Raw genomic sequence first — 19,379 nt, 5'->3', positions numbered from 1 at the left:
TACAGACACACACACACAGAGAGCACTGGTCAGGAATTGATTAAAGGACTTAGGGGCAAGAAAAGAAGATAAAGCGACAAAAAGGAAAAGAAGTGAAGTAGAGACATGATGCTGTGAAGGAATCAATACTGAAGGACAAAAGTGCTGCTGTACACCTGAAAATGCACACTGTGGACACTCCCCACACACTAGAGACTAGACAGGAACTAGAGATGTTTTCCCCACACGCACTAAACCAAGACAAAAAGGCCAAACAGAAATAGAGCCTGTCTACACGAGAAAGACACCCATACAGCCCTGTGTTGTGTCTGAAACCACTCCAGCTGTCTGCAGCCTGTCTGTTGTCATACTGATCCGTATTCTCTCTATTCCAGCCCCAGGCCCAAAAACATACAATACTCAGCTAGGAAGAAACCTGCAGAAAGTGTAATGTTTTTGGTTATCTAATTGAAGGAGTAATATATTTTTCCTGTTTATTTAGTAGTTTTGTTGTTGTTTGTTTGGTTTTTTGACATTCAGTGCCATCATTTTTTGTTTTGTGTGCTCTCCTCAGATCACATGCCAGGGGATAAACTGTTCATATGCATGAGAAAAATCACCATCTCTTTGAAGTCCCAGTGAGATTTAGGCACAGTTCATTAGCATGCTGTTGTTGGGTGAAAGTCAAAAAGGGGACTGTAGTGTCATAAGGGCGTGTGTACAATGGAAGGTTTTTTTTTCCTTCTGTTCGTAATGTTCTGTTCGACACATTGGGCTAAATCAATTTTATCAATCACAATTAGTTTTCTGCTGTATTTTAGTTTTATTTAAGAGGGAAAATATTTGTAGCCACAGTCAACGGAGTTACCATCATAGAGGGTGAGTTTCATAATTCAGTTGTTTAGATTGTGACTGTGACCCATTTTAAAATTCACCACAGTTACCATTTGCTTTTTAACTCTTCAGCTTTCATTTGCACTGATCTGCACTGCTGGTGTCATCGGTGCACGATAACCTGTCAGTCACTTAAATGAACAAGTACTGTGTCCTGAGTACTGTGAACTCCTTTCTGGATTGCTCCACATGCTGCGGAGCATCTCTATAAACAGCAATCTTACTAATGTGTATTTTCAGTCGCAGAAGGAAAAAATTGTGTTGAGATATTACAAAATACAACTAGAAATAATTATGAAATTTTCATGATTAAAATTCAGGATAATTAAATTTGAACTATTTAGTCCAAGGTCATGTAGGCTTACATCGAATAATCCTCAAACTTCCTCTTGTGTGTGTGTGTGTGTGTGTGTGTGTAGTTGGCTGAGGAAGAGGAGTGGAACCAGTTGCCAAATGGACAGTACACCACAGCTGAAATCCGTCCCGATGCCTACATCCCCCAGGCAGACTCGCTACCTCTGCCCAAACCCTACGGAGCCCATGCTCCCTTCAAACCTTCCCAACCAGGAGTTAACATAAGACACTTCCGCAAACCAACAGTGAAACCTTTAGAGATATAAAAACAATATATATACACTCCTCACAAAAAGTTAGGGATATTCCACTTTTGGGTCAAATAACAGAATGCACCTAAAATCCACTACAACCTTTACAGGTGAAGGTAATTTGACCTTCTCTAAACGATTAAATGCTTATTGCATAGCGTGGTGTTCTCTGACAAGTTGATGAAAAAATTATCATTCCATGTTTCTACTTAAATGCCCTACTTTCATGATATAATATCACTGTAGCATGAACTTTTGACATTTTCAATAAATTTCACTCCAAAGTCGAATATCCCTAAGTTTTTTCATGGGTGTTGGTTTGGGTCTAAATCCACATGGTTCACACTCTCTACACTCTCTCCACACTCTATACACACTCTCCACAGTTCTCTAATTGCTCCTCTCTGCTTCTTGTGTATGTTTGTGTTCCCCTTTCTACGGCATACCACTGCTGTTTTATCGTGTGAGTGAGTTCTTGTGGGCTGCATCTGCTTGTGATTTTGTTTCCTTTTTTTATTTACTGGCAAAAGCCTGTTTACACTTTGCTTGCAGTAACACTAAATACCGTGGAAGAGTGGAAGGGACACAGGGGGATAAAATTAGTTGCATAACATCCACCAATATATTTATTTCTGGATCCTAGCAACACACCAATATTGTCTAACTAGCTATATCTTAAAAATTAATTATTTCTCTAGGACACTGGAATAATTCATAATTCCATTTCACTCAGAACACAATCTTGTAGCTGATGAATGGATTAAGCAAGCTGAAAGCTAGGGTAAGTTTGCCTGCTTAAATGCTGAAATGGTGAATGTAAATATAGAGTAAGGAATATCAGGCGATGAAAGAGCATAGAGAATGACAGATGGAAATTTTAAATGAAGAGGAACAAGCGACGGCAGGCAGAAGGGAGTCAAAGGGGAAAACAGATAAAAGTGGAGCTGTAGATTGGATAGCGAGTTCAGAGTTGGTGAGTGGAGACCAAAAACAAAGTCGCTAGTCTCTGAAGTTTTAAAACATTTGTTGGAAGTGGTTTTATTTGCTGATTTTAGCATGATTGACAACCAAGTTCAAGAAGGGGCATTAATGTGTACACTGACTCCAGTGACTCCAAACTAATTCTGTATTTGCACAGTTTCTCATTAGCTCAGCTCAAACCCAAACAGAAACCAAATGCATATCAACATATTTGTCTTTAGAAGAGAAATGTCCAAATATCTTACACTGTAGCCACAGTGTGTTGCCATGGTTTGTAATACACACTAGTAACACAAGTAAAGGAAAGAACACAAAGTAATGACTAAATGTTTTTAGTAAAAGAAAACAGTTTAAATAATTAACGTTTGGTGTTGATGAAGTCAGGCAAAAATAATTTAGACATGACATGAATCTGTCTTTAGAAGTTCAAACCGGTTTAGTTTGATTAGTCCACAAGTTGATGTGATGTGTGTGTGTGTGTGTTCGTGTGATCATCCATTGCAAGCTGATGTTGAGAGCTGTCACATTAACCCAGCTACCAACTCTTTGTGCTTAGTAGTCAGATACGTAACACTGGCTGCATAACAAAGAGTGTGGGAGGCATTTAAATGGGGGGAAATGAGCAGTTTGGTGTTGTACTGAAGAATTAACGTGAAGCAAACTGTCACGAGCAGAGGAAATATGATCATTCTGTGTTCATCTGAATGTTGTAATACAAGCACGTAAAAGTGTTGTTCAGTAAATGTGACTCAACATGTGTAATGGAGATTGTTTCCTAGCTGTAGTGCAAATTTGTAAAACACTCAAACATTCTCAAGAATCTGAGCGATTACTTTCACTTGTCATTTCTTAACTTCTTAAAGGCTCCACAGTGTAACTGGAACATAGGTTTTTAGGATTCAAAGAAACATTTTTAAAAGTAAAGGGAGCCAAGAGCTAAACTGCTGTGACAAAGATTCTGTGTACATCATGTTGTTCAAAACTGTGGCAATAAAAGAAAAAGATACAGTTTAAAAAATACCTCTTTAATGATAATTCATTTTAGAAACTTTTTTGTGTAAACATAAAATCAAATTACAATTATGTCCCTTTTTCTGATATTCTGTAATTTGTCAAAGCACAACAGATGTAAATAACAGAGTTTAGATTTACATGCTGTGCATGGTGCCACACAAACAAACACATTGCCACCACTACCAAAGAATTTCTTCACTGACAGTAAAGACTTAGTCATAATTTAGGGCACACGGCCACATTATGCAAACCAAACATTTGTGTGTGAATGTGCGCAGACTGATTCGGGTCCTATTTTTATTTTAGTTACTTTATTACTTTATTAACCCATATACTGTGTCATTTGATAATATGATTAGTAAAGCATCTTGGGAATGATTTTGCATTGTGCTGTACAAATAAGTTTTTTTTCTCATTTCCTCCTGTATTAATCTGAAGTTACAACATACAAGTTACAATCATCAGCTTATGTAAGAAACGAGAGCTTACTACCCTGTGAGTCACACATAGCAACATTTCTGAACAGTAAAAACTAGCAACAAGCCTTCTAAACCCTGAATTTGGCCTTGTCTGACTCGAAAGTTGGCCTCACCAAACAAAAAAAACAAAAATAAATAAAAGGGAATATGCCTGCAGTGCTGCCAGACTCATGGTTGGATTGCTGAATGCACCTATTAGACACAGGCCCAGGGGCCCAAAAAGTCAGAAGGCCTATAAGTCAAGATCCAACATTGCTGTTCATATTTCATGTTTGAAATAGAAATAAAGGACAGAAAGAGAAACAAAACTGAACAACCTAGAGTTATCTCAGTGAGGTACAAACTTAGTAAAACTAGAAACAAATGACCAAACAGGCACAAGATAACCAGAAAAAAAAGGTGGGGCCCTTCCTCTTTCTGTGGCCAGCAGACTGCTTTTTCTCAACGTGTTTTGAATAAATTTTAAATAACAAATGCTAAACAAACTTTAAATTACAGCTGCACTTTTTTAAAGTGTGGAACCAATGCTTCCTTGGTACTAAAGAGCGCAAAGCGAATCAAACGAACGTGCTGAAACTGGAATCAAGTTTATGGTCAGATTCATAATCTTGTTTACTTGTTATTTCCTAAGCTAGAAGTACAAAACAGACACAAGTTCACTATAAAAGACACCAAATCTAAAAAGAAAAAAAAACTAAACCAAGCCAGACCAAAAAAATACCACACAAAATGATCAAAAACAGGAACTAAACTACATAAATCAGACACAAAATGTCAAAGCACAGACACAAAATCACAAAAAATATGTACAAAATGACATAAAATTGACACAAAATACACATACACGTAAAAAACAGACAGAAAAAATCCAAAAACAAATGTGAAATTACCCCAGATATATTGTACTCAAACCAAAAAAAAGGGTGGGGGCCATTCCCCTGTCTGTACTTGGGGGGTCTATGCTCTCATAATCCCTCCATGGCTTCAGGTTTTAGCCCCTTTTGTTTAATCCATCTCAGTCTAGTCCTTCGTTTGTGCTGCTCTGCTCATAATCTCCTCATTTAGATGATGCTTAAAGTCATTTATACATTCAGTTTCCAAGATCAACAAGGTGTTAAATCATCACACTGTCAGTCTGACTGGTTTTACTTGCATATTATCGTCTTCATAGTGAAAAGACTCACAGCAGCCGGGGACGGACTGTGTCAAAGCAGTCAGTCTGTCTGTCTGTCAGCATGTAATCAAGCTGATGGGGTGCAGTGGCATTAACAGGAAGCACGGGAGAATAAACGAGTGTGTGTGATTTATAAATACTGTGCACAGGGTTAAACATTGATGTTCATAAATTGTGCAAAAGTAGAGAAGTTGTCAGGGCACATGAAAGAATTGATGCCGCGATAGAATTTGAGTTAATATAAACAGCTGCCTGTAGTTATTGATTTTCAATAAATATTTTAAAGCCATGTTTCCAGAAATTGAACTAGCTGAAGCTCTGGTCCTGTTCTCAGGCAACCACACGCTCCGAACCAAGTGTTTATGGAGAGATGTTAAAAACAGGGTGACTCTTTCTCAGCCTCTTGCTCTTCCCTCCATCTCTCACTCCAGGGCGTCTCCATCTGTCTGTCCCTGCGTCCCCACCCTGATTTGGCTTCAAACAGTGAGAGCTTGTTTATGAGCGCTCTGCCTTTCAATCTCTCCATTCATCTTTCACGTCTTGCCCTCCATCATCCATCCATCCGCTCCTTGTCCTCGAGGCCCAGTCAATGATGACTGTTCTCTCAAACACATTTTCCCCCTCATCTGTTTCTCCCTCGATCCATCAGTCCTCTCTCCGGCCCCTCCCGCCTGTCTCCCCATTCTTCACTTTTCCTCAAAGCCCAGCAGCACCAGCGTCTGCTTCAGAGCTGTCTCTTCCACAAATCTGGCATCCACGTTTTCTTGCTCCTCAAATGGGTTCGGAGCTAGAACACAGGAAGAGGAGATACAGAGAGATGCAGCTTATTATGGAGGATATAACTGCACATACACACACTTCCTTCCTTGCTGCATCGTGATGGAGACTGCTGCATTTTGACCAAGCAAGCACACACATCCATGCCTTAATCCTCCAAAGACCTCTGTACTGTATCTAAACCTGAGGGGATACACACACACACACACACAGTACCTTGTTCCTCTATATCAGAGAGTATTTTTGCCAGGTAGGTAAGAGGCAAAAACTCAGGTCTAAAGCTGGACTTGTCTCTGCTCATGGATCCAAATCCCTGAGGAAGAAAACAAAAACACAAATGTGAATTCTGCAGCAGTTTTGTTATTTTTCCAAGATACTCACAGTCAAGATAAATCCGCAGCAAATCCAGAAAATACATTCACATTCCTTCATTTGCACTTAAATTTTCATCTGTCATCATGGGAGGTCCCATCAGTCTGAACCAATAATCTTACAGATACTGTGTTACCTGCAGCTGGGGTCACTGTCGTAATAGGATAAGACCCTTTGAAGGAGATTTGTCCCATAGCATTTGCAGCATTTGTGCTGTGTTACCTTGTTTCTGTTGTGTTTCTCCAGCAGAGTCCTGACATAATTTCTGGAGATTGATGCTGAACTGACAGGATGATCCCATATATGGTAAATCCTCTGCTCCATAGGCTACACACACACACACACACACACACACACACACACACACACACACACACACACACACACACACACACACACACACAAAAGCAACAGAGTTTACATTTTAGGCATGTAGCTCATATTGTGACCAAAAAAAACAATCATACTTGGAGAACACGAACATCTGTCCTTTTCTATTGTGCCAAGCAAAACTCGAAACCACTATTGTGGAGTTGACTGCAAATGAGGAATTTTTGAAAAATTCTATTTTTCAGTGCTGTGCAATGCAAACTGCAGTAATAAATAACACTTAGACAAACAGAGACTACAGGTGTGAGTGACAAAATGAAAGGATGCAGCTTTTTATGAGGCTGCTCTCTGTCCTGTTTCAATCCTGCTGCCAAGTGGATACAGAGCAGCTGCATCTTGTCAGTGACTGTTCTTGTGGCAGAGGTGGGAAGATACAAGTGGAATATTTATTAACAGGAAACCTAAAGGTTAAAATTTGCTCTACTTTTACTAGATGTGCTGTTTTCTGTTTCACACAGAGTGTCGGGCCTCATTTTTAAAATTTCTACAAAGTTTTCTCTGTAGTTTTCTTTTTCACCTTGGAAAGTGTTTTTTGCAGTTTAAAGCAAATGTTTTAAAAATGTTTTGTTTCACCGGTGTGTAGCCCCCAGTGGTTACTATTTTTTTAATGCTACTAACTAAAGGGTACATTTCTGAATAGAAGGTAAATTAATGTTGGATGAGTTTTCAAATGAAATTTTTAAAAATGAGGTTTTATGGAAGTTGCTCTCTCCTTGTATCTGTATGTTAAACGTAACAAGCCCTGAGCACTTTAGATTTCTGCAGAAACTATCTGTGAGGCACAAGGATTAAATCTAGACTAGACTCAAAGGACTAAGGTGAAGTACACATACTGTTGAACTTAAAAGCATTTTAGAACCTTGTATTGTACTTTAGAAGTGATACTTTCACCTTTTTAGTTAAGTACTTAACCTTAACCTGGGTATTAAGTTTCCAAGCTCTGAATAAAACAATATGTGCTGACATGCTCCTGATCCCCTGTTAAGCTGTTATTGTAGAAATGTGAAGTACAATATGAAACTTTACAGATTTTCCAACACATTAACGAGAATTATGGATGTGCTGGTTTTAGTCGAGATACACATCTCCCACAGTCTGCCAGCATCTCCTGTTTTCTAGCTCGATGGGTGTTCATGCGCTAAACCTCTCCTGCCTGCCAAACTCACCCAACAAAGGTCTGACGGGCAGGAAACACAGCAGAGACACAAAACACTCAACATTCCTCTGATCACAATGCGGACGGAACACACACACACACACACACACACACAACTACAAAAGAAATATACTGTACTGTGCCCAAACAGGATCACATGGAAGTTACACAACAGTTAACATAGCCAGACTAAGTAGATAACTACCTACACAACCCCTCTCCCCACCCCACAGACATACACACACGCCAGTTACACAATAGCTGTGTGACTGGCTTGAGGGGGGCTTGAGGGAGATGAGACCAAAAATAACTTCAAACCCTTAATAGGACCAGAATGGGGTTTGGGGAGAGAACCGTTGGAGGAAAGATCAAAACTTCCACTTCAATAATAGATGGTATTATAATGGCATCGTGTGTTGTTTTACTCCTTGTTTAATCCTCACACTCAGGCCATGGACTTTGTGCGTCAGCTCTGTCCTCCAGGTTCGTTCATTCAACAAGTCCTCATTTAGAAGGCTGGTGCTGAAAGTTGTTTTTGTTTTTTTTTCAGATTTTAAAAGTAATACTTTTCATTTTCCTTTAATCTTCCCCATCTCATCAAATCAACTCTTTTCCTCACCCGGCATACACAACTTTGTTCGGCCACACACATTCAGAGAGAAGTACCTGAGGAAGTCTCTTAAGTACGCTGAACTTCAGTCTCTCGTTGGCATCACTGTTGTCCAAATCTGAAGAGACAGGAAAAAGGCAGAGAAATGGTGCTAATCACTAAAATGAATCTGACATGGGAGGACAAATAAAACCACGTCACACAATGTGAATGTAGTAATAATTAAAAATGCTTGGAATGGAAAAATGATGTAAGAGCCACTCACTATTTTCTAGAAAGACTGCTGGTAAAACTAAATGCAAATAAAGTCATCAAAGAGGCCATGCGTAAATTCCTCCTTTTATAGTTGACGTCCTTCGAGCCTGAGTGACTCCCAGGTGGTCGAAATAATTGTGAGAAGTGTAGGAACTGCCTCAACTTGCTGCTCAAAATGTGGATGGAAAGCTAATGGGCTTCTCCTCAGCCTCAGCTGCACTTGTCACCAAGCTGTGCACACGCTTGCCATTATGCATCCTAACATCAGCGTGTTGTCATTGTGAGTATGTTAGCACTAGTGTGTAGCTTCCAGGCTTTTGACAACATGTTTGTATGTGTTTGTAATGAAGCAGTAGCTGCACATCTGTCGGGCCTGTTACCCTGAGTAGAAGAAGTTCAATTTTAAGTAGATATATGGGAATTTGATTTATCTATGAGAGGTGATGCATGAACCCTCTCACTTCAAAGTGCTGAAGAATCCTTTTCTTGCACTTTGAAATACCAAACCATTTGGACTCCGGCTTTTAAAAATAATCTTTTCATCTTCTAGGATCTTTGTTCTGTTCATGAGGAAATAAAATAAAAAAATCATGTAAACCAGAAGATCAAGAGTGATGAGCAAGGCCAGGCCTTATGGTACTGTTCTCAGTGCCAAGTCGTCGGGTTGTAAACAATGTACTTTCCATGCTGTGATATCCACTTTAAACACGACATCTTTGAGTAAAGCCCTGAATCCCGTGGTAGTTAGCCCTAACCCCTGACCTCTCTGTGGACGTGACGAAAACATGAAACGAGCGGGGGAAAAAACTGCTCCATTTCACTTGAGAAACTGAAACCGTCACACAATCAGTGAAGTCATGTAGCATCCTGCCACCATGCCCCATGCTGTGCCCTGTTTTTACATTATTCTTCAGCAACAGCCCTTCTTGCCATCCCATCAGCATGTATAGGTGGAATAATCATTACACCACTGAATAGGATATTATAAAACTAAATCCCATGAAAAAACAGTGCAAATATAAATATGTCCATTGTTTCTTTTGTATATTGAGCTCTATGGGGCTCCATGCTACTGTGATGCTGTTCACAGATGTTTGTGACATTTGCTGTCCTGTGGGTTCGGGGGGGTTTCATTAAGTAGTTCATTACAGGTATAGAGCCATCTGGGCAGTTGCAGTGATGCTAAAAATATATTACGTTGAGCAACTCAAAAGAATTGATGATTAAAATGTTCAATGAAAGTAGAAAATTGTTGGAAACCCATCCAGCAGTGAGAATTTATTCATGTCCAGACCAACAGGGCTTAGTTACTTTGCTAATACAAATATCTTGTGTCTAGCACCAACAACAAACAATTCCAGAATTGACTATTTTGTACAGTTGCTCATCACACATCAGATCAATGATTAATGCAAATGATTGTGGCCCGTCTGCTTCTATTGATGAAGAGTACCGCCTCTCCCACCCAAATAGAACGAATTATACCACAGACCACTAGAGTGTGGGTTAACATACATCCAGTGTAGGTTAGTGCTTTACACAAACAGATATCAGGTCACACAACCTGACCTTGTTGCAAGGGGACACATCTCATCACTTCTTCAACTTCTTCATTCTCTCTCAACAATGACAGACACAGATGCAAGCTCCAACACCACTTTCTCCCCGGCCCTAAAATCCACCACCCCAGGATTGTCTCTGACCTCTGACCTGCGAATCTGGCATATCATTGCTGGTGTGGTTATTGCAGTCAGCTGCCTGCTCGGTATCCCTGCTAACATCACCGTGATACTAAAACTCAGTCGGCGTCTGCGAGGCTCCTCCATGTCACAGCGCCTCTTCTTCAACCTGGCTCTGTCGGACTTCGTCTGCCTGCTCTGCTTGCCTTTTGGCATGGCCGTTTTTTACAGTGAATTATGTCTGACAGGTGGAGCCTGTCAGCTTCTTTTTTTCTTCTTCTTTTTCTGCATCACCTCTGACTTAAACATTCTGGTGCTGATAAGCCTTCAGAGGTACTACCAGGTATGTAACTATCCCACATTTTTCCAAGGTTTTATCACTTGGAGGTAAATAAATAAGCACTAGGGATTTTGTTTGAGGCAGTGGCATCCAAAAGTGAGTAAAAAGGTCATCACTGTGTTTTTTCTGATGACTGTTTCTCATAGCAGCTGATACAGAGCAGATGTTAGGATGCCAGGGATCCAGATGAGACATAGAGAAATGGTAACGTACTAGTCTAACAAGAGTAAGAGAAGAGCTGAAACTTAATTTGGAAACTGTATTTGGAGGAATACAGTTCCTACTTAGAATATTCATCTAAACAATTAAGCTGATGTACCATAATGCCTCCTGTTCCATTTATCAAACCCATCCTGACTTGAAACCACACAAGCTGATAAAACAACAGTATGTGTTGTATCCTGGTAATCCTAGTATCACTGCAGATCACTAATGTACAGCTGAAACAAGTGTCAGTTTGCAAATGATACACAACTTTTTCTTTTAGTGCCACTATTAGATATGCAAAAAAAAAAATAAACAAATTCTAGTCGAGTTAGAAGATCAATATACATATTAATGCAACATTTGGACAAGGTTATGATTACAGACAGTATCAGAATAATCCTGTTGTAAATCTGCTAAACCTGCTGTTTGCCAGTCTGATGCTGTTGTGCTAGGGAGTTATCAAAGTGATTGAAAATATCCATTTCATTTGGCAGGTTCTTCACCCTGAGAAGTGGGCCAAGGTGCACCGGACATGGCAGCGGATTTTACTGTTTTCTGTGTGGATGCTCGGAGCCCTGATGGCTCTTCCAGCAGCGTTTTTACAAAGAAATGCTAATTTCACAACGGAGCAGACAGACAATAATTGCTGTAGCCATCAAAGGATTACACCAGTGCTGGAAGTGGTCTACATCTCCTTTACAGTTTGCAGCTATCTAGTATTGTTGTCTGTCTACCTGCTACTTGTCAAAGGTGTCAAAAAAACTCAAATGCCTGATAAAAAACAACCTCGAGTTACCAAACTTTTCATTCGAATCATTGCGGTCTCTCTGTTTGTCGCCTTTTTTCCTCTCGTTTTACGCTTGTTTAATGTTGCTGCACGTGTCACAGAGTCAAAAGAAATGCTTCACGTTAGTAAGATGTTGACATTTCTGGAATGTTTTTACTTTTACAATCACTGTCTGAATCCATTCCTGTATTTCTTTGCCTCTCGGCACAGCAAGAGAAAGAACCCTCTTCTTAATGACTAGTCCTAAAATGATCTCTGCATCATAGATTTAAATTTTTAACTTATTTGTGTTAATATGATTTAATAGACACGTTGGTGAAATACTGATTGTATTGTATTACTGTGACTGTTAGTAGCTGCACGGGTTAATAATATTCTACATTATACCTTCAAACTGCTTCGAGTTCGTTCTTTATTTTTGTACAAAAACAACACAATGCGTGCAGTGATGTGAGCAGGCCAACTGGCGTAAGACAGAAGATAACAATTTTTTTGTTAAATCGGTTCCGGTTTTTTGAAGGAGAGGAGATAAAAATAAAAGAATTAATAAAACTTATATTAAAATGTTGGCAAATGCTTACATGCTCAAAATGGCAACGCTGTGGCATAGTAATGTTTCCTGGGAATAATGTTTACCATGTTCACCAGTCCCTTGCAAAGTAGAGCTTTGTAACGGAGCTATTTGCTAAAACCTAACTTTTGGATAAACATTTAAAGGAACAAAAAGGGTTGGTGTAGTTTGAAGGACATGAATGTCAGACTAAATTTAATCAATTCAACCCATCCAGTGATTGTTGAGACATTTCACTCAGCTGCAAATGTCACTATCATGGTGGCTCTAAAGGAAATATCACAGGTGATCAACAAAGTCCTCAGGATTCATATTTCAATCTGCACCAACGTAACATGCAGTGATACGGTGTATGCACATCATTATATTTTTTGACTTTTTTTTACATTATTTTAAACTTTTCACATATACAAAGGGCGGGAGTGTGTGTGTACCTGTCATAAGTCGAGACACAAAGGTTTCAGTCAGTTGCAGAAAACCGTGGTCAATGTACTGTAGGAATGTGTGATGAGGGAGGCAGCGCACAGCAAACACTGCTAACAGGGTGTGATAGCCTGGAGACACAGAAAGTGAAAAATATTTCAGAAGGAAGACCCTTTGATGTTCTTAAAAGAGTTTACAACAAAGCCACGTGGCATGCGAGTGAAAATCTTTGCATCCCTTTACACTGAAATAGAAAAAAGAGTCAAACAAAGACATTTTGTATTTCATCAGCATAATATTTAATTTACAATCAGCTAGTACAAATGTTCCTTTATTTACTACAGAGCAAAAGTTTGCATCCCCTGTGATAAAACCTAGGTAATTAATCTGTAAAAGCAGGTGTTTATCTTCAAAAAAGAAACTAAATGGTTGATGAGTGGCACAAAAACAATGGGGTCATGAAAAAGAACTGAAAAAGAAACTGGTAAACCTTCATAAAACTGAAGAGTAATATGAACGTGTTTCATAGTGTTTAGGGACGTACCAACGTTTAAGAACATAAAAAATGAAAGAAACAGAGACACGCTAAGACTCTTCCAAGAAGAGGAAGAAAGGGAAAATAACTGAAAAAGGGCATTAGGAAACATGTTCGAGAGCTAAGTAAGAATCAAAAATAAACAGCAGGAGATTTAAAAGGGTCCTTAGAGGCAACTGGAATTAATGTCCACATTTTCACAGTAAAGTAGTCTGCACAAGTCTGGATTATTTGTGAGAGATGCCTGCAGGAATTGATTTCTTATTTTAGACATAAAGCAGCATGCTTGGAGTATCCTAACGAGTGTGTGAACAAGACAATGAGTTTTTAACTAGGTTGCGTGTTCTGATGTGACCCAAGTTGAAAAAAAGAGGAGCGACATTCCCACAGTAAAACACGGTGGAGGCTTGCTGATGTTTTGGGGGTGTGTGTCTGCATTAGGCACTGGAGCTCTGCATAAAGTGGAAGGAAGAATAACTGCAGCCCAATATCAGAAGAGTATAAATTGAGGCTTCCTTCAGTCACAAAGGGAAAAACCAAAGAGGCACTGAAGTCTTTTAACAAGACAGTGATCAAAAAGACAAGGCAAAGCAAACTCAGGAATGGTTTAAAAAGAATAAGGTGAAAGTTTTACCATGACCCTCCCGGCCCTCAGAGTTTAAGATTATTGGAAACCTGTGGATAGATTTGAAGGAGGCTGTCTAAGAAGGCTGTATATGGCAGGGCTAAAATTATACCTGAAAGGATACAAACACTGCTCAGAGGGAATTTAAAGAGGTTGGATGAGGACAGAAAGGCCACAAGGGGAAATATTATTCAGGAAAATATCATGAAGGCAATGCAAACTTTGCAATAGTATGATCGGTTAATGTATTATAGCTTTTATTAGACACTCCTTGGCCAACTTCTTATCTTTGCCGGTGAAGGAACATTTGTACTAAATGAATGTGCATCAAATATTATGTTGATGAAAAACAAATGTCATTTTAAATGTCATTTCAAAGTAAAAGGATGCACTTAGATGTAATATGCTCACATTGAAAACAGTGCTGTGTGCCAGCCACAAGGTTTACCACAGTTACAGAGTTTAACATGTTACAGTAGCAATGTAAAATTTGCTAATTAGTGGTGAAGTCCTGCTAAGGATTTTTAGAATGCCATTAGTTTTTTAAACTCAAACATTGGAAACAGAGCCAGCATGCTGGCATGGCTAAAAATGGAAAACTAAAATAAACCCAAAATGGTACTTCTGGCAGCAATGTGTTTTTTGTCTTGCTTTTAATGAACCAAACTAAACAGACAAGAGATGCCTGCTGTTATCACATTTACATCTGCAGCCTCTGTGTTGAGGGTGCGCAGCCATTGCTACACACCATTTCTCAATTATTTTCCCAATTTCACACAATTTAGGGTTCTAAATCATCTTTTTCGTCTCCTTTCTCTTTTGGCTTATTTTGTAAGCTCAGGGTCACCACAGCAGATCATGTGGTCAGTACGTTGTTTATTCGGCACAGGTTTTTACATTTAATGCTCTTCCTGGAAAACAGCACTTAGATGTGCGCTGGCTCGTGCAGCCTCTGTGACTGGGGTTGGGCAGTTTGGTGTTATGGTGTGTCTTAGCTAGAGATGCTTCGTCATATGGCCGGGGGCAGTCGACCTGCGAGCCAATGACCCTACGGACAGTAGGCAGCCACTCTACGACCTGAACCACTGCTGCCTCTTAAGATTCTAACTCATAATTGACTAAAATCATGGGATTGTGTAAGAGGGGGTTTATGCCTCAAACATTGGAAAATGAATGTAAATTATTGAAAATGTATTCCAACCCTGCTTTACCCATGTCTGCACTATGCTAATGTTTAACATATTTTTGGTTACATTAGTACAGAAGACAGCGAGCCTGTTGTCCCTCGGTGCAAATACACATTGTTATTCTGGATGAGACAGGGACAGACTGGATAAAAACAGCTAAAAATGTGTGTGTGTGTGTGTGTGTGGGTTTGAGTGTGTGATACCAGGTGGGAGGGGAAGGCAGAGACCCCTCGTGGCTTCCAGGATCCGAAACATGAAGTGAAAAACTGACCATTCAGCTGGACTGCCCCGCTGTGTCCTGGAACACACACACACACACACACAGAAAAGATTGTGATGGGAGCGTTAAATTAGGTGAGCATACACATGAAGAGAGGTCACTGACATTTGCACATGTAAGACACGCGCACTCCAAAAGATGCTGGAAGTGTGAAGCACACATGCGTGAAGATGAGCACACATCCTTTGTTTACGTTTGTTAAAATCGTGACTTTGAAGGAGACAGATCTTACTCACAAGCACAAAACACGAGTGTTGAGGTTGTTCTTCAGCCAGACTGACTCCAGCATGTGCCTAATGAGCTCCAGCTAAAAACACACACAGACACACACATTAGTGTTCATGGAACAGGAATGTTGTACTACACAACGATCTCGTGTGAAAAAGACGACTTACACGTCACATGTTTTTGCTATGAGGGTTTCTTTATGGAAATGTACTGTACGCTTGTCTCCTCACTTCCCTCTTTTTTTCCTACTTCCCCATTTTCATTTCCACTGAACAAGAGCAGCACAGTAGGAACGAATGTTTCAGGAGGCGCCCACACCATTTCACCACATGTCTGTCAGCATCCGGGATCATTCAAGTGTAGCTGACTCGTCCGAAGCGTGCCTGCTCCACACACACCTTCTTTCCACGAATGACTTCTTTGTCATCTCTTAGAATAACAGGAAGATCTGACTGTTTCACATCCTGCACACCAGGATGAGAAACAGCCAGCAGCCGCAAACGTTGGCCAGCAGCCCCCAACACTCGGCTGCTACGTCCTCCTCTGACCTCGAGGTGGGAATTTCAATTAGCTTCACTTATGTAATGGACTTGTCCAGGAGTTTGAGAGGTGTCTAAGACATATGTGATGATACGTTTATTAGTGGATTTTGTTTTATATCTTTAAAGATTTGATGTTTTAATACATTTTAGATACATTTTTATACATTATTCTAAACTCACTTAAAAATAATCGACTTTGCAAACTTTTAATGAAAATTTGTCAAAGTGACTGTCCTCAGGAGAAGTCTTACCATGTTTTAAAGCTTTGGTCACTGAAGGAATTTATTCTTTATTGTACCTATATTTCAGTTTTTTACTGGTTTTGTTTTTTATTTTTTTTATTATAATTACCTTAAATGTTTACTGTTTGCCTTTATAGAAAATTTTTAGTAAGTATTTTTACTTAAAATGTTTTATTATTTAGCTTATTTTTCTTAACTGAACTATGTTTAAAAAAATAATAATAATAATAATAACAAAATCCTTGAGTTTATGCTTTTATTACATCATTGCTGATGTGAACCAGTCCCTTGAAAATGCCTAAAACGGATACAAATGTAGCCGAGATGTTTTTTTGCCAATAAAAAAGTCAAACAAGTGGCTTAAAGCACCGACTCACACCCAGTAATCCCTGTGTCTTTTAGAATAAAATCTAGAATCAGCCATTTGTCTTAATGAGTTTTGGCCCGAGAAAGAGAATTGATTTGCTCAGTGTGGGTTCCCTGCTGAAAAAAGCTTAATAACCTTGGGTGTAGAATAATTTTTCTGCCGCATAATTAAAAAGATATTTCAATTCAATGCACTGCTGTTCATATGTGTTCCAGTTTTTAGTAATTCATCATTAGCTATTAGCAAGTTGTTCTTTTCTCTGATATTGGCAATGTTATAAAAAGGCATGAATCTGAGGTGTCTGTAGCGACACAGTAAGGAAATAAAAAGCTATGACAACAATGTACTGTGGAGCTGTAATACATCATTGTAGAAGTTCCCTAGATCTTAAAAGCCGTAATCTATGTCATCCCCAACTTCTTCCATGTGTCAACACAACCATTAGTCTCAATAAGCACCGACAAGAGGTTCTATTTATGAAATGGGAGTTAGTCCACTTTGAAACAAAGCATGAGTCAGCTAGATGTGGATCAGCCAACTGTTGAGGTATTCAACTGTTCTTTAGATAAAACATCCCTAAAGGCTGTTTTCCATGGCTCCTTGTGTAAGTATGTGTTAAGAAGTCTGGGTGTCACAATGAGAAACCCGCTCACTGTCCCTGAGTGGAAGACAATATCAGTATTGCCAAACTGATTACATACTGACCCGTTACTACTTTCACTTTGAGTCTCAAGGTGCAGGTTAAAACTCATAAGCCTGTCGTACTGGAATGAGCTTCGACCGATCCAGCTGTGAGCAGGGATGATTTCTTTGGTCTTTTTTAGCCTGTCATTTGCAATTCCATAATGTCCCAAAACGTGGTGCATCCTACTTTCTATTCAATTCCAGTCTTACCCTTGGCCTGATTTAATACTGTTGTGTTGATATATGCTGTATGTCTGCTTTCAGCCATTGCTAGCTGTGAAAGGGTTTACCTCTGAGGAATACTAAAGACTGACTTTACAGAACTAAGTGCCTATATACACTGAAGTACTGATACAGATTTGTCCTTCCACTCCATTATGCAGATTCCATCTGTATATATGCAGCTGGGGTTTTTAGCTGACAAACATATGGAGAAGGCAGCATTTTCTTTTAAGAACTGAACAGCGCACTCTTCCTCTTTGGCTACACATATTCCCGGCCACCTAAAATAGACCAGGCTGTTGACAAAACTAAGCCTAAGAGACAAACCCCAAGGCAGAAAAGTCTGCAAATCAATCACTGCTGCCCTTAAAGGTACTATGTGGGGGTTTTGACCATTAGTGGAGTTTTGGATCAATTTAGCTTGTTTTATGTGGATTGAATACCCTTTCTCCGCCACACACACACACACAGATCCCCAGTTGCAATTATCCTCGTGGTGCATACACTGAGCTGAAATAAAAAGTCAGTGTGGCAGAGGATAAATGTCATAACCAGAGAACTGTTGTTTGCTTTAGAAGACAGTAACAGTGACCTGATGGCTTCCAGCAACCTCTTCAAACTGAAGAGCACATATTCATCTCTGAGCTCTGTCCAACCATTTAGTTAAAGTAAAAAAAAACCTGCTTCCTTTTCTACACAGTGATCCCTGCTGTGAGTGTTGTGTGAGCAAACCTTAAATAAATAAAACTTTCAAGAGCTACGTGCCTTTAAAAATAGGTTCAGTGGGATATACCAAGCAACTGGACCTCTACGTATCTCAGACCAGCACATACACACACAGTACTAACCAGTTTGGCTACATAGCTGACAACCAGCGAGTCAATCTTCTTTTTCCCCAGTCGAGGAAGGTGTCTGTTGAGATGCTCTCGAAGCTTGTCAACTGTCTGCAATGCAAAATCAAACACTATTTTTTTGTGCATGTACTGTGTGTGTGTGTGTGTGTGTTTGTGTGTGTGTGACTTGGAGTAAAACTTTGTGCTTCTGTGTTGTAAGTACACTTACCTATGCACCCCAGCAGAGTCAAATTAAGTTCACTACAACTTTTCCCTTAACTACAGGGTCCCAAAGTTGAAAGGAGAGAAAAGAAGACAAAAGCAGAGGAGAGAGGAGAAACAAATACAGTATGGACATGAGATTAAAGGGTAAATTAGTGAATTAGTGAAAGTGAAGAGCTAAAAAGCAGCGCAAAGTTAAAGCAAAAGAGTGATCAGACAAAATAAAGGTGTATAAGGAAAGAAAAGAGAAGGGGTAATCAAAAATTGGAGTAAGTGATGAAGGGAATAAAAGATAGAAACACAGGAGGCCTGGGTCATTCTAAGAATAGCCGTGAGACTGCTAGCATTTTGACTGAACTCCATTAAATTGAAGCTATCTGCTCTTTAAAAACTGTGCTGAGCACAGGGAAAACTGGGGGATATGAAATTGTCCATCAAACAGTGTACAGTAAAACACAGGACAGGGATCTTAAGCTGCCCCTTTTTTTTAAGTGTCGACTCATCTGAAGCATAACAGGAGCTTCTTCACCTTAAAAGATGACTAGAGGGAAATAATTGGTTGTCAGCATTTCACTATGGATCTTTAGTTGTCCATATATCAAGGCATGTTAAAGGAAAAGTCCACAGCCAGGAGCTGTAAAACTGTTGTATTTTAACCATCTGGGATGCTCAACTGCATTTTACACTGAGATGTTTTAGTACACATCCATATTTACTGT

General features: G+C 39.5%; 3 protein-coding genes across 3 annotated transcripts in view; 2 read left to right on the top strand and 1 right to left on the bottom strand.

The window, feature by feature from the left end:
* The window catches only part of ccdc146 (coiled-coil domain containing 146), a 43,820-nt gene extending 40,913 nt beyond the window's left edge, over positions 1–2,907 (top strand). The window contains exon 23 of the mRNA XM_067489635.1: positions 1,293–2,907. Coding sequence (XP_067345736.1) covers positions 1,293–1,493 — 201 coding nt within the window. The 3' untranslated portion in view covers positions 1,494–2,907. The remainder of the gene's footprint in view (positions 1–1,292) is intronic.
* Positions 2,908–3,975: 1,068 nt separating this feature from the next.
* The window catches only part of gsap (gamma-secretase activating protein), a 29,583-nt gene continuing 14,179 nt past the window's right edge, over positions 3,976–19,379 (bottom strand). The window contains exons 25-32 of the mRNA XM_067489636.1: positions 18,454–18,549; positions 15,557–15,627; positions 15,244–15,338; positions 12,705–12,824; positions 8,488–8,549; positions 6,498–6,602; positions 6,120–6,216; positions 3,976–5,913 (exon numbers count right to left, since the gene is read on the bottom strand). Of these exons, the coding sequence (XP_067345737.1) occupies positions 5,813–5,913; positions 6,120–6,216; positions 6,498–6,602; positions 8,488–8,549; positions 12,705–12,824; positions 15,244–15,338; positions 15,557–15,627; positions 18,454–18,549 (747 nt within the window). The 3' untranslated portion in view covers positions 3,976–5,812. The remainder of the gene's footprint in view (positions 5,914–6,119; positions 6,217–6,497; positions 6,603–8,487; positions 8,550–12,704; positions 12,825–15,243; positions 15,339–15,556; positions 15,628–18,453; positions 18,550–19,379) is intronic.
* Positions 10,167–12,390, top strand: LOC137106421 (type-1 angiotensin II receptor-like). Its single transcript, XM_067489638.1, has 2 exons — positions 10,167–10,708; positions 11,407–12,390. The coding sequence occupies exons 1-2, from the start codon at positions 10,313–10,315 to the stop codon at positions 11,938–11,940; spliced, it is 930 nt and encodes a 309-aa protein (XP_067345739.1). The 5' UTR covers positions 10,167–10,312; the 3' UTR covers positions 11,941–12,390.

The sequence above is a fragment of the Channa argus genome, chromosome 21 (assembly GCF_033026475.1).
Source record: "Channa argus isolate prfri chromosome 21, Channa argus male v1.0, whole genome shotgun sequence".
NCBI lineage: Eukaryota > Metazoa > Chordata > Actinopteri > Anabantiformes > Channidae > Channa > Channa argus.
This window is presented reverse-complemented; position numbering and strand designations above follow the sequence as displayed.

Excerpts from the sequence above, each read along its gene's own strand:
- LOC137106421 (XM_067489638.1), top strand. The coding sequence starts at position 10,313 with ATGACAGACACAGATGCAAGCTCCAACACCACTTTCTCCCCGGCCCTA. Across the intron at positions 10,709-11,406 it reads GCCTTCAGAGGTACTACCAG|GTTCTTCACCCTGAGAAGTG; the intron begins GTATGTAACTAT and ends TTCATTTGGCAG.